The sequence below is a fragment of the Saccostrea cucullata genome, unplaced genomic scaffold (genome assembly GCF_032062105.1).
Source record: "Saccostrea cucullata isolate Sc308-1 unplaced genomic scaffold, CSIRO_AGI_Scuc_v1 ctg3118, whole genome shotgun sequence".
NCBI lineage: Eukaryota > Metazoa > Mollusca > Bivalvia > Ostreida > Ostreidae > Saccostrea > Saccostrea cuccullata.
In genome coordinates, this window is record NW_026919211.1 from 139965 (window position 1) to 153873 (window position 13909).

At 38.1% G+C, this 13909-nt stretch overlaps 1 protein-coding gene across 1 annotated transcript; it reads right to left on the reverse strand.

Annotated features, from left to right (window-relative positions):
* Positions 1 to 31: 31 nt before the first annotated feature.
* LOC134282412 (uncharacterized) lies at positions 32 to 13845 on the reverse strand (the record flags this gene model as incomplete). Its single annotated transcript, XM_062764812.1, has 6 exons — positions 32 to 78; positions 306 to 464; positions 10620 to 11708; positions 12251 to 12614; positions 12912 to 12977; positions 13816 to 13845. Coding segments are annotated over 6 exons (1755 nt in total), but the record flags the coding sequence as incomplete, so codon positions are not given.
* Positions 13846 to 13909: the final 64 nt, after the last annotated feature.

Genomic DNA, 13909 nt, shown 5'->3' on the forward strand with positions numbered 1-13909 from the left:
CTGTCATCGTCCAAAAAAAAATCAAATCATGTTAATCATCACTCTCCGTATGGGCCTGTGTTTCAATTTTATATACAACTAAATTAGAAAACACACACAAACATTAAGACTAAACATGAAAATGTACCTAGAAAAATCATACACACAATACTGCTGGTGCATTTATTGGCAGCATTAATCTGCTAGATGTCCAGTTTTACATCTTCAAAATAATTGGAATTTGGAAGAAGCTTAAAAATCAGCCATACTTCAATGTTCATAACACCTTACGAAATAAAACAATGAGATAAGGGTCAAGGTCACACTTGTGAAGGTAACACTGACCTCTGTGGGGTTACACTGTCTGATCTCCGAGGTGTCACTCAGCTGATTGATCAGGTCGCTATGACGACCGCTGCTGCTGCTGCCACGACTACTGGCTCCAGAGGAACCTGCTCCTGTGGTTGAAGGGTTAACCTCTAACCCTGAAAAATCAACCAATCAGATCTTAGTTTACTAACATGCATCATAATGTGCTTCCAGTCAACCAATCAATAACTACTTGACACTAATGTATTCATTCTTCAATTTATTTTCTTAAATTGCCAGCTGCTTTCAGTGTTATTTTACATATTTCAGTAAAACTAAAGAGAAGAAATAAAGGTAAACACACACTGTACCTGTATTAAGCGCCATCACCATGATCACTGGGTATTCACAAACATGACAAAAGACTTATTTATTGTTGTAATCATGAATTAGCGCTGCATACTTCCGAGCCATATTATTGTATTTATAAATAGTGATTTATATAATAGCAGTATTTGTAAATTAGCCCAATGTAATTGTCTATGCCAATGGCACTAAGATATGAAGCTGGCTCTTTTAAGTACAGTATGTACACTTTTGATGACAGAATGACAGACTAAATGTAAGAATGCCACATGAATTCTGAGGTCTATATACAATGACAGAGAACGTGTAACATGTGTAATATGATCGTTCTCCCATCAGTTTTTGAAATGGCCTGTGTTTACTTTATAAAAACTTATGTATAAGTACTCTTAAGAAGAACACAAGAAATAACTTATCATTATATAACATACTGAGACACCAGAGAGGAATTAATATCTGACCTGAGAGAGAATCATCAGACGATAAAGTATCCTTTTATATCAGACAGTGAAACTCAACACCGCACCAGGAAACAATCCACAGAAACTTCTAACCTTACAGAGGGGGAAAGTCAGAAAATGAGACTGACATGTTGACAGTTTTAGCGGGATCAAGTGTGGTTCTAAGTAGTACCAAGAGCATCAGCTCCATCGGAGATCAGGAAATCCCCGACAGGAACAATTACTGTCCCTCTTCTGACAAACGGGAATCACCGCGGCCAGAATTATACCAGGAAAATCCTCTCCGACAGACAAACTTAGCTTAAAATGCCAGAAAAAAGTTCTTTCTCTCTGATCAAGCTGATAATCTCAAATCTCCATGATCATGCAGTGATCACAAGCCAAAATTATACAGTGAAAACATATTTGAAACAAACAGGTTACAAAGAGCAATGCTCTTCTGACAACAGAATACAATTTCGCCAAAAATCATAGAAAAAAACAAACCTCAGGGTAGAAAAGTAATTTCTCTCCAGAAAACATGATGGATGACAGAGGCCAAAATTACAATGAGGACAATTCCTCTGCCCTGTGTCATAATCATGTCAAGGTTACACAGAAATCATCTATTTTAATTCTAACAAAACAACTTAAAGAGGTTACTATAGTAACATGAATGTTTAATGCTGTCGCCATAGCAACAGAAACAACTGTTACTGTGGTTAAGTTCAATAGTGTTCAAAATAACTTGTGGTTAAGAATCTATATATGTGTACATGGTGTATAAGAATTTCCACTGTGTTCTATTCTGATTTCCATCAACTCTGTCCGGATTTGGGGATGGGGTGACCCTCAAACCCTGACCAAAAATAATGGACATTAAAAGCCAGAAGGTGATTCTACTAGCAGAGAAGAGAGGGGGCCCTTTTTTACAAACTTGTACACAGAAAAACGTAAGTAAAACAAGGACATGAAGGGTTAGAACCTGCAGCCTCTAACAATGTGCAGTGTAATCTTGGTACAGATAAGATAAGATAAGATTTAAGATAAGATTTATTAATACCAATTTTGGGCCCATCAGGGCATACAAGTAATAAGAAAAAAAAAACATACAAGCAGAAATTCAAAATTGATAGCAGAATTAAACTAACAAAAGATAAATGATGTTACATTAAATCCAGTACTTCCTTGAGGTTCATATTTGCAATAGGTTCATATGTAATATTTCACTGATCCCTTTTTGGGAAACCCCTACATTAGGATTATTCTAAAACCTACATTGATACTTCATTCATTTTTAGCATGTTTAGGTCCCAGGTTAAACCTTTAAATCTGTTATTACATTAAGAACTGAATTGTACAACAAAATATTTTCTTCATAAAATCTAGATATATATTAACATGATTAATTAGAAAGTAATAAGCAAATACTTGATTCAGATATAATCATGATAATCTATTAAATTTCAATTCCAATAAATGGATTTCGAAAAATTGTGAATGAAATAGGGTGAGAGAGAAGGGGGGACATTATCTTGGTTTAAATAACTTTTTAATCAGGTGAATTCCAAAGAGATCATCTTGAATTGATGGGGTAGGGTTTGGAGGGGGGAGGGGGGTGGAGGGAGGGGAAGGGCAGTGTCCATCAGATAAAGCTACTGGCGATATAAATATACCTTCTCTATGATCATTATCACTAACAAAAATATGGGACAGGGTAAGCAAAAAGATCAGCATTGAATGGTATTTTGACCTGTTCAAGGTTGAAGGGTAGGAATCAGTCACAGTTTGATCCTAATGGTACTCTCACAGTGACCTTAATGATGGCAGTGCATGGTGTTGGGGGAGGTAGAGAGGGGGGACAACTTGAACAGTATAACCATGGTGATTATATAAGCATGGTGAGTATAGTACAGGGTAGGAGTCAGCCACTGTCTAACCCCTGGGTAGGACGGCCTTAATGATGTGGGGGGGGGGGGGGGTTGTGTCTAGGGAGGGAGGGAGTCAGTGTCTAACCCCTGGTGTCTGGGAAGAAGGGAGAGAGAAGGGGTCCCCCTAACTGTACCAGTAACCAAAGTGAGTATAGGACAATAGGAGTCAGTGTCTAACACCTAGTACTCTCACGATGACCCTGGGAGGGAAGGGGACCCCCCCCCCCCCAACTGTACCAGTAAGCACGATGAGTATACTTACCCTTGTCTGAGGTCTCCGCTTCATCCTCCACTCTTATCTGTTGTATATCACAGATCAACTTTCTCAAAAAATCAGCATCCATTGCAATAAAAATAGGACCAACTTCTCACTCTGTCATTTTACTGTGACCCCCCTCTAACAATAACATTAAATCCCTTCTCACTATATCATACTATGTGACATTCACTTTTGAGAGTCAATATAAGCTTCTTTGGTTTATCAGGCTTCTGTACACAGAATTCTACGACTCATCATAAAATCCAGTCTCTATAAATCCCATGCAATGTCTACCAGCAGTCACCCTGTAGTATGATTTTGTCACTGTGTGTAATTGCAAGCTTGCACTCTCTCAGAGTTAAAAATCCACCAGAGTATTATTAACGAGAAGTGATCAATCTCGACTTAAAAAGATTTATTGACAAGTAAATGCACCCCGGCATTCCCCGATCACTAATGTCCTTGCCACATCTGGTTTTAGTCAACATTATAAAATTCTCGTTTTATATTTCAGCTGTGTTATGAATGACTCTTGCACACAATGCCTTTATTCCTTATACATGTATAAATTACCAATGCTCTGATCTTGTCAGGGCTGGCTGCCTTCTGAAGTAAATAATCTCTTTAATCACAATAACATAGACACCCCTCCTCACTGAAATTAATCCCAGTTATATAGAGGCAGTAGTGGGAGATTCGTGTGTGTGACTGTACAGTGCGATCTCTTTGGTCTGTTTGAGACCTGCTGCTGGTCGCATCAATCAGATGTACTTATCCTGGCCGCCTGTATCTCCACTGCTAATGTCAATCAGCCCCCCACATTACAATAGGTCAGTCACCCCAAACCAGGAACCACTGGAAATAAAGATGTCACATTACACTCTGACTGGGATGTACCTAACACTTCTCTCCTTCTCAGATTCCCTTCAAGTCAGGGAGAGAAAAGAAAGTAGTTATAGCCAACACACAAAAAACGAATTCCTTGCTGACGACTCACTCTAATTGTCTGAAGCCATCTTCATTCCTCTCTGCACACACTGGTCAGTAGACATTAATCACTCGGGTCCCTTGTTGAGAGTTAATTCCAATCCTACACTATATATTGACAGCTAGTACGCCCTCTGTCAGTCCTCTGTCACTGCTGCTGAAGCCTAACAGAAATTTCTATCCAGGAGTTAATTTCCTCGGCCCTGGGATCTTAATTAGCGTCTCCCTGGTGAAGCTCTTAATGTGACCTTTTGACCCTTGGTCACCTGTCACTCAGTCCGTTGGAATCTTTAAGTTGATGACTTCATCTCTCAGTCACTTCAGCCCTCAGAGAAACAACATAACTTTCCCCTCACACCCACTGTCAGTGTAACCAGGCTATTAATATCACAACTCTTGTCTTTGTCGTTTGTTCCAAACAAATCAAAACACCTTATCCCCCGTGAATCAACAGCTCCCCTCTCTGTAATATTCATAAATTATCAGATCTATCCCTCAGCACAGCTCTGCTACAAAGTCACTGATTTATCATCAACACAGGGTTCTTAAGAACCCAGAGGAAATCAGATCTGCTTAATTATACACTAAAATCCCAAATTAAAATAACATTTATAATTAGTGCACATCTTCCTCCCCCTCCCCCTGTTTCTATTCTGAGTTCCTGGGATCTTTAATATTGCCCAGCTCTGTGGATTCAGTCCACACTCACAGGGCTGACCTTTATCAGAAGTTTGAGATCTCCAAGGTCACAGAGGTTTTAATGTGGCATCAAACCTCAGGAAGTTCAAGCATATGAAAATCAAGATAAGACTAAAATTATAGCTTCAGGAGAGAGAAAAAAAACTGGATCCCCCACCGAGAGGAAACATACGGCTCTGAAGGAGATAAAATCATAAGTTAAATCTGTACAGTTTTTGATATAAAAATCTTAGATCCCCCACTGAAGTAGATAAAAATTATAAGTAAGTCTGTAAAGATATTAATATAAAAATCTTAGATCCCCCACTGAGTGGAATCACAGATCACAAGAAGGCTGATAAATTTTATATAAAACTAGAATTTAAAAAAAATTCTGAATAGACAATTATAACTTTATCCTGTCAAAATCAGGCTAAAAACTTGGATCCCCCTGTGAGAAACTAAAATCCTCCAAAAAAAAATTTATCAGATGTCAGCCGATTTCCTCCACACATAAAAACTATGACACAATGCTCTAATTTTCACAGCTGAGGCTTCCTTTTTGTGGCCAGGTCTATCTTTTTTAAATCTGAATGTTGATAAATTAACAAAATGTGTATTGATGAAGTTCAGGATCCTCCCTGAAAAAGTTGGCAGAGAAATCACAACAAGGTTTGATTTGTGTACATTTTACAGAGAGAGCTCCGGAGCTCAATCTCCCAGTGTCCTCTAAGTCAGTACCCTCCCGCGGTTCTCCGTTTATCCAGGTCACCTTAGAACCTCCACAAGTGAACAAAATCACTTCCACCTGCTCTGTTACAGTTTGTATTGTCCTGTCAAAGCAAATGTGGGGGCTCTATCACTTTCAATTTGTCAATTCCTCTCCCCCCAAAAATGGGGTTACACTAGCTAGATCTTATAGCACTCTTTAATGCCTTGTACATGTATATATCCCCAATGTTAAAACAACAGAGTTTTTACAGTTAAACAAAACTCGATATATTGATAATCCTTCCAAAGCCAAAAACAATTAAAACTCCCAGAGTCAATTCTTGAGTGGTGGGTAGTTGTTTAAATAGCAGTAAATCTCTCTCTCTCTCTATGACAGGTCCTTCAAGTTTTCACAGCCGGGGCTCTAAGTATTATATGTTAGTCACTTAAATCACCTTCACCAGAAGGAATGTGTGACCTTCAGTTTCCCGTGGGTAGGTAATTAATAAACATATCTATCCATCACAGGTCATATTTGACTGAAATGACTGACAAACAGGACTGATATATATATATATATAGACAGGGCTCTTCAAAATAATCTTCAAACTTTTTCCCTCAAACCTCAGGTGACACTGTATTATTCAATAATAAAAAGTCCCCGTTAACACACAAGTTTTCACTTTTTTAGTCTGATCACACAAATATCCTGGATATTTTTATAGGGTTTCCAGCAAAAAAAAAATCCCAGACAGTAAATTGGAGTAATTAATATTGTATAATTGGTCGTAAAACAGTCAAAGGAGACAAACTGACAAGTGACACTTAACGTAAAAATCACTGAGACACTATATCTCCAACACTCATATTGAACTGACCAATGTATTCCCTCCAGAAACTCTGATATTTTATATCACCACACAACTATAATTACCAACTTTAATTACCCTCCTCAACTCGAATTGAAATAAAGATAAATATTAACCACAAGTTCTGAAACTCCAACTTCAGTTGGAAATCTCTTCCTTTTTTGGCTGATATGAAGAGAGAATCCAATATGTTAAAAGTACCTCAATCGCGTTAGCATCTCTCACTCACTCTGTATACATGTGATTTATGTTCCAACTCATTAAGCTAATCAGTTAATTAATTAATACATGTACAAACACACAGTGCGTAATGCAGTCAACTCATAACAGAATAAGACGTCCATTAGTCTAAACTGCAACATGATGAAATAATTTTTCTAGCTTTAATGTGTTTCATATCATTGACAAAAAATTATATACTTTACTGAATGGGTGCATGCATGGTAAATTGGTAAATTAATGATAGAACCCCCCTCCCTGTAAACAAATGTGCTCCAAATAAAACTTTTACATGTAACCACTGATAATTGAGTTACCGGGTATTCATAATACACTAAATATAGTGACATTCTTAACTTTCATGTAGATATCTTCTAATTAACAGACAGACAGATCTACAGTTGAACTCGTTTGTACAGTAGGTTAATTAAGCTGTCAGGATTTTTTGTCACACCTGATACAGGTAACACACCTGTATATACCTGTGTATTTACTGTCCACGGGCTACAGACGTAGATAATGACGACTAACAGCTGATCAATTAATTACTGCTACCACTTAATTACAGGGCAAGAGAAACGTGTCACCGGAGTCACTGAATGTATCACTGCAGGCATCAAATCTTGTGGACACTCATAGAAAACGGGGGAAGGGGGCTTATAATTTGTGACTGCTCTATATAAAAGATATATATCTTTAAAAAGTATAGATTTAATGCATGAGTGAGAAAATGCATATACCGGCCGGTATGTTTATTCTGTGAATAGTCAATACATTCAAGAATATAGGTAATTTACTTTAAAATTAGCAATTAATTAGAACCTAATCCTTTGGGCTGACAAATTACATCTTCAATTCTTTTTACCTATAGAATCTAAATTTCACATTATTTGAAAGATACATGTATGAAGCACCTTACTGAATGAAAAACACAATAAACCAGAGCCAAGAGAGATAACTCCTGTAGACTTGTCAAGATATGACCTTGAGTGTAAAATCAAGTCTACATTATGCATGTGCAAAATAAGAAGGATGAGATTTCCCCAAACCAAACTGTTACTATGGTTACAATATACTAACCGTGCTCAGAACTACTGGATGACCTCCGCAGAATCATTCCAATAATATCCATGGTAACAGGGTTAAAGTTCCCAATAATAAGACTGGTGGTCAATCTATCCTACATCACACTTTTAGGCTTATGACAGCATTTCACTAAGTTTGCTCATGTCAATGCAGCCTCAAAATCACATTCTGTGTTTATGATTTATAACTGTGGAATACAGTAAATCAAATTTAACTGATAGATGTCAAGTTGGATTTAGAATTCTATAGATATAACTGTGTCTCTTATTTATATTTTAAATGGATGAACTGTTCTCTCAATGTGATGATTTTACACACATCTGATTACTGTGATGATAGATTCAATGACGCTCTCCTCAACCAGACAGAATTAAATCTGATGACTGCGATGATAGATTTGAAGACTGTCTCTCCGAGCGGACAGAATTAAATACATTGCCTGACAATAAGGTGGTATATATTTACACCTATCTACCGATATCTATCTAAGTCAGCTTTATAATTCAGATATCCACACTTGACAGATTTCCTCGTTAATTGTCCGTGATAGTGATCTAATACAGTGTTATAATTCAGTCACCAGACGGGATTAACACCGAATCAATGTCCTAGACAGATACCCAATGTTGACTTAATTAAACGATAACGATCTGTCAACACAAACACCTCCTCGCTCCGTGTCGCTGCAGTGTCTGTATTTTTTTAAATGCTGGGAGCTCCCCGACTGAAGTCAATATTTTTACTCCTAGTCAATAACGGCCTGATTGAGTCGAGATCAGCATGTCCGTTATATAGCTACTGGTGACAAAGCACTGCTGGCTGTGTTCAGTTAAAACACAAATAAATTAACCTAGAGGCATGAAATCAATGGTCACATACACAGAAATTCAAATCAATGGTCACATACACAGAAATTCAAATCAATGATCACATACACAGAAATTCAAATCAATGGTCACATACACAGAAATTCAAATCAATGGTCACACATAAAAAGCAATTCAAAATTTGGTTCCACGGAACTCTTTTGCCTTTAAAACTTTGGTCTGATGAGAGAATATATATTTTTTTTAAATTCATATCCCAAGAAAAGCTAGTCCTCCCTCTACCTGACTCGAATCTCATCAAACTGCAATTTTCATTGCTTTCTCACACTTAACAGTTTATCCTCACCATGTTCTAGTGAGAGTTCCACACAGAGTCATCTTGTAAACACTGGACGTGACATTTATTTCTCATTAGTCGAAACATGTAACAGGAACTAGGGGTCGTAAAAGGTCATTAGGAACTGGACAATAACTGACTGTAGTAAACCTGTCAGTCCGGTGTCCAGCGGTCCACTGTTCTCTTGTCTGGTCCTCTAACCCGATCTGGTCCCCCGTCCTGGTTAACACACACGGAGCCTGACAGACACGTTATAATGGAGAAGTCTGGCTTCTGTCAACAGTAAAATCCCAATCAATAGCCGAGAATTGTCAATACCAAAAAAATCCACAGCTCTGTTTTACTTCAGCAGAGTTCCTAATTCACAGATTCTGAAAGCCTACGTACGTACAGCCGGATACAATGATACATTGATATTACCATGACACACAGGATACAATGATACGCACTGATACACAGACAAAACCTCTTCTGAACACAAGATTTTCACCAAAATTTTAAGGTAATGAACAGACATGTAGCAGATCTCCTGATTGTCAAAGAACTAAGCACATTAGACAGACAATTTCTCCCCTACACGATAGCTTCTCTTTCCATGTCACGACCCTGACAAAGTCTTGATAATATTACGATATTCTTTGATGAACTTCCTAAGTATAATGTCAACTATTGGGTAAGAAACGAAACCTTTATCACACAGAATTCCATAAATATTTCTCAACAACAAACCACTACTGTGTACACAGTGGACCAAAGTCACAAAGTCTGGGGTTAAATGTCCAGTAAGAATGACCACTGAAGACAGACTGACCCACAGCATACAAAAGACTGGAATGTCCAGGATAAACAAACCCCGCTAAACAGTCAACAAAGATTACATCAGGTGTGAACAGTATTCAGGGGCTCCTATCAGCAGGTGATTTCCAGGTAATTTCAGGTGTGTTACCTGGGCAGGTGAGAGAGGGGAACTGGGCACTAAATTTTGTACAAGGGGAGGGGGCACTATCTTTATACAATATTTCAATAATATTACAGTGTCTCTATTCTTATTATACAATGGCCTAATTCATAAACTCAAATAATACAATTGTGAAACATTTATCTGTTTACCCAATGATAGAGAGAAAGATGGAAGGAGAGAGAGAGATAGAGAGAGAGAGAAAGATGGAAGGAGAGAGAGAGATTCAGTGTCTATAATTGTATAATACTTGATGTTACTCTGTTATTCATTATTCTAGCAGCTGCTCATGTTTAAGTAATTATGAAGCAACTATTAAATTGGTTTCCCTCTCCCAACTGACTGATTAAAGTTGGCCCGACTCAAAACTTATTTTTTAACATTCTAGGACACAATATTTTTTCTTTTATTCCTCATATCCCTTCAACAAAGTTGAAATTTTCAGGGAAAAAATATTTTCCCATCTACTTACAGACTCAATAATTTTAGTCGGGATAGGGCAAGCAAACATTATACTGTGCTATGATTAGTTAACTGAATTTTACTCTTCTTTTTGTTGATTGGTTGACTTAAGTATTACTTTTTTTTTATTGGTTGACTAAACTATTACTATTTTGCGATTGGTTGACTTAATGAATACTGTATTCTGATTGGCTGACTTACTGTTTCCTGAGCAGACACTGGCGGCGTGGTCCATCCCGCCGATGCCGCTGTCGGGGTAACTCTCGGCGCCGTAGCTGTCCCGCACGCAGCGGTCCCTCAGTCTCAGTTCTTCTTCTATCAGTAACCTCGTCTGGCGGGACTTGGAATTGTTGTTGTTGTTAAAGAATCGACTTGGACGACCCTGCTCCACTTTTTTGGCCACTTGGGTTCCATTCTGTTGCTTTTTCACCCTATCATGCGTATTTAGACTCTTGGTACGACCGAGTCCCGAGGATTTTGAGTTTTTGGAGACTGTTGGATCGTCATGGTAACCGTTATCCATGTTTGGATCTTCTGGGGACACGGGTAGCGATTGTAACATGCGTTTTAAAACGTTACTGTCAAACTCCACCTGACACTCCGGGGTCAGTGGGGTCATTGGGGTCAAAGGTTCTGGAGGTGAAGGCCATTCAGGGGAATCCGATGACCCTGATAAGCTTGATCTTGACACAGTCAATACTCCGTTCACTCCCGTCGCGCTCACTGATACTTTATACACAGACCCTGGTGTCTCGTTATTTTCAGTATGATCCAAGCTTTCAAGAGAAAAATTGTCAGAATTCGGCTGTCTGTTTTCAGTGGATAATTGATAACCTTTTACATCTGAGGTCAAAGGTGATGGATTGACATCTGACCTTACTGCAGTAGAAACACTGTGTGAGATTTCCTCTTTGACCTTGGGATGACCTTGATCGGGTCGAGTCGGCGTCGGAGCAACAACAGTCGTGGACGTATCGATGTAAGAAATCCTATGACCTTGATCCTCACTGGAGGTCACAAAAGAGTTATCACCAACAAAAGCAGTTTCGATGTGGACAGGCCGCCTTAATTTCCCCTGGATCTCCCCTTGACTGCCTCCCTGCCTGGAGGGCACCTGACGGGGGCAGTTCTCCTGCTCCTGGCTCTGGTAAAACTTGTGTGTGAAATGGATGGCTGATGCTGGTCGCGCTTCACTTAATATGTTGTGGTCCACAAACGACACAGCAGCTGGCATAGACTTCCTGTGTGATGTATCATGGGTATTGTTTGTTTTCCGCAAAACCACAGTTCCTGTTCATAAGAAAAAATTTAATGTTTTACCGCCTTTACACTTTTAATTTTGAAGGTAATTATTACATGTCCAAAATATAAACCAATTAATCGTGTTTATTAAAGAAACATGTTCATGTCACTGATCAGAGAACTGCAACTTAAAAAGAAATTTTCTCTGAATATTTCTTTAATAAACCAATGAAAGGGGGGGGGGAGTTCACATTATGCTTTGAGCTTATGGTTATGGACCAGACAAAATAAAACATAATGGTTTAACACTAGAAGCTCAGAGAAACAAAAAGATTGCTGGTCAGCTGAAGGCATACTTTGACTTTAACAAGTTACCTTGAATTGACCAAAATAACCTTGAGTCAAGGTCATAGCAAACTTACAGGTGAAAAGCAATTTCTTTGTTTCTACGAGCTTCAAATGTCTCTCTGATAAAAGTTATAAACTGAGTTAAAAAACCTTTATGTTTAAACATTCCTAATAAAGAAATTAACACATAAAATTCCTAAAAAAATATAAAATTGACGACCTATATTATCAATAACTCCTACCTGTGACATTATCGTAGACCGAGGACGTTGAGGGAGGTTTGAGAATTCCGATCGGTTTAAATGTCTGAAGTTCTGCCACAGGCTCCGTCAGTCCGCGTGGTATGGTGGCGGCCTTCTCTCGCCTGTCAATCACAGGGTCATGTGATTGGTCATGTGACAGCTCCTGTGGAGCCGAGGCAGCTCTGTAGGCGGGGTTATGTGTGGGGGATCCAGAATCTTGCTGCAGTGAGGGGTGGTGGTGGTGGTGATGGTGGTGGTGAGTGGTAGTGGTGGATCTAAGATCTGGCTGACTTGAGGGGTGGTGGTGGAAATAGCGTGTAGGAGAATTAGGAGAGGATACAGATCTGTCTTTACCTTTTATTTTCTGAAATTTACAGAAAATAAAGCTGATCCTTTACTGTTTAACAATTAGCTCTGGAACATATTTCTGGTCCAAATCTGGCAACAATCAGAGATTCATTTCAAACTTTACACAAAATATCAAGATAGCATGACAAGCTACATTTATCTCATAATTTATTGTATACTATATCCATGAAATATGAAATACAAATCTATTTTAATTCAAACGTATTCTACATGGGATTTAAGATTAATTATTATTATAAATAAAGAGTATTCACTAAACTCACAAGTAACTGATGGGTATAAATTATCTCACCTTTGGGGGGCTGAGTCTCAGTGAGCTTGCGGAGTTGGCCTTCCTGGAGAATTTCTGTGACGGGTTCTACGGAGAAAACAGAAACTTAAAATCAGGCAGATAATGAGACTGTGAATATCTCCCAAATCAAAACTATGACACATGTATCCTGATAAAGTACAACATACATTTTGTGAGCATCTTCCTGATTTCAATTTTAATTAACATGTTTAATTTCAGACCATGTTTCCTTAACAGAACAAAAGGAAACTGAAAATTATCAAACACAGGTAAACTTCGTTATCTCAACATCAGCAGGACAAGTAGGAAATGTCCAGATATCTGAGGTGTTGAGATATCAGAATTGAAACTCAACATCAAAGATTACACTGCATGGCAAAACAGACATTAGGTTGACATATCAGAGGTTTTTCAATATCATTTATAGTTTTATACAGTACAGACAGTGGGATCAGTGGAAAGATGGTAACATATCTCAGATTGTCAATATATCAGAAGTCAAGATATTGAAGTTTAACTGTACATCAGAAAAGACTGAGAAAAAATATCAAATAAGACCTGGTTAATGTTGAAAAAGTTATTACTAGGGTAGGCCATTGAATTTAGTGTAACAAAATGAAGAGAGAAAGGCCGGGAAGGAGAAAAAGAAAGAGAGGAAAGAGAGAAAGAAAAAGAGAGAGGAGAGAAAGAGAGAGGAAAGCAAGATTAGAGAATGAGAGAAAGAAAGAGTGGAGAGAGGGAAAGAGAGAGAAGGAAAGACAAAGGGATAGAGTAGAAAGAAAGAGAGAAAGAAAGAAAATAGAAAGAAAAAGAGAACGAATAAATGGAAACAATTATTTATGAGATATCTAATTATGTATGGAATCATAGATTGATCATCACAGAGACTTATATATATACATACATGAACCGACGGACCAGTACATCCCTTATTCTGTAAAGTCAAGGTGCAGTGTTCAGGCGGTATCTTTTAGCATTACAATGTTTTAGTTATTTAG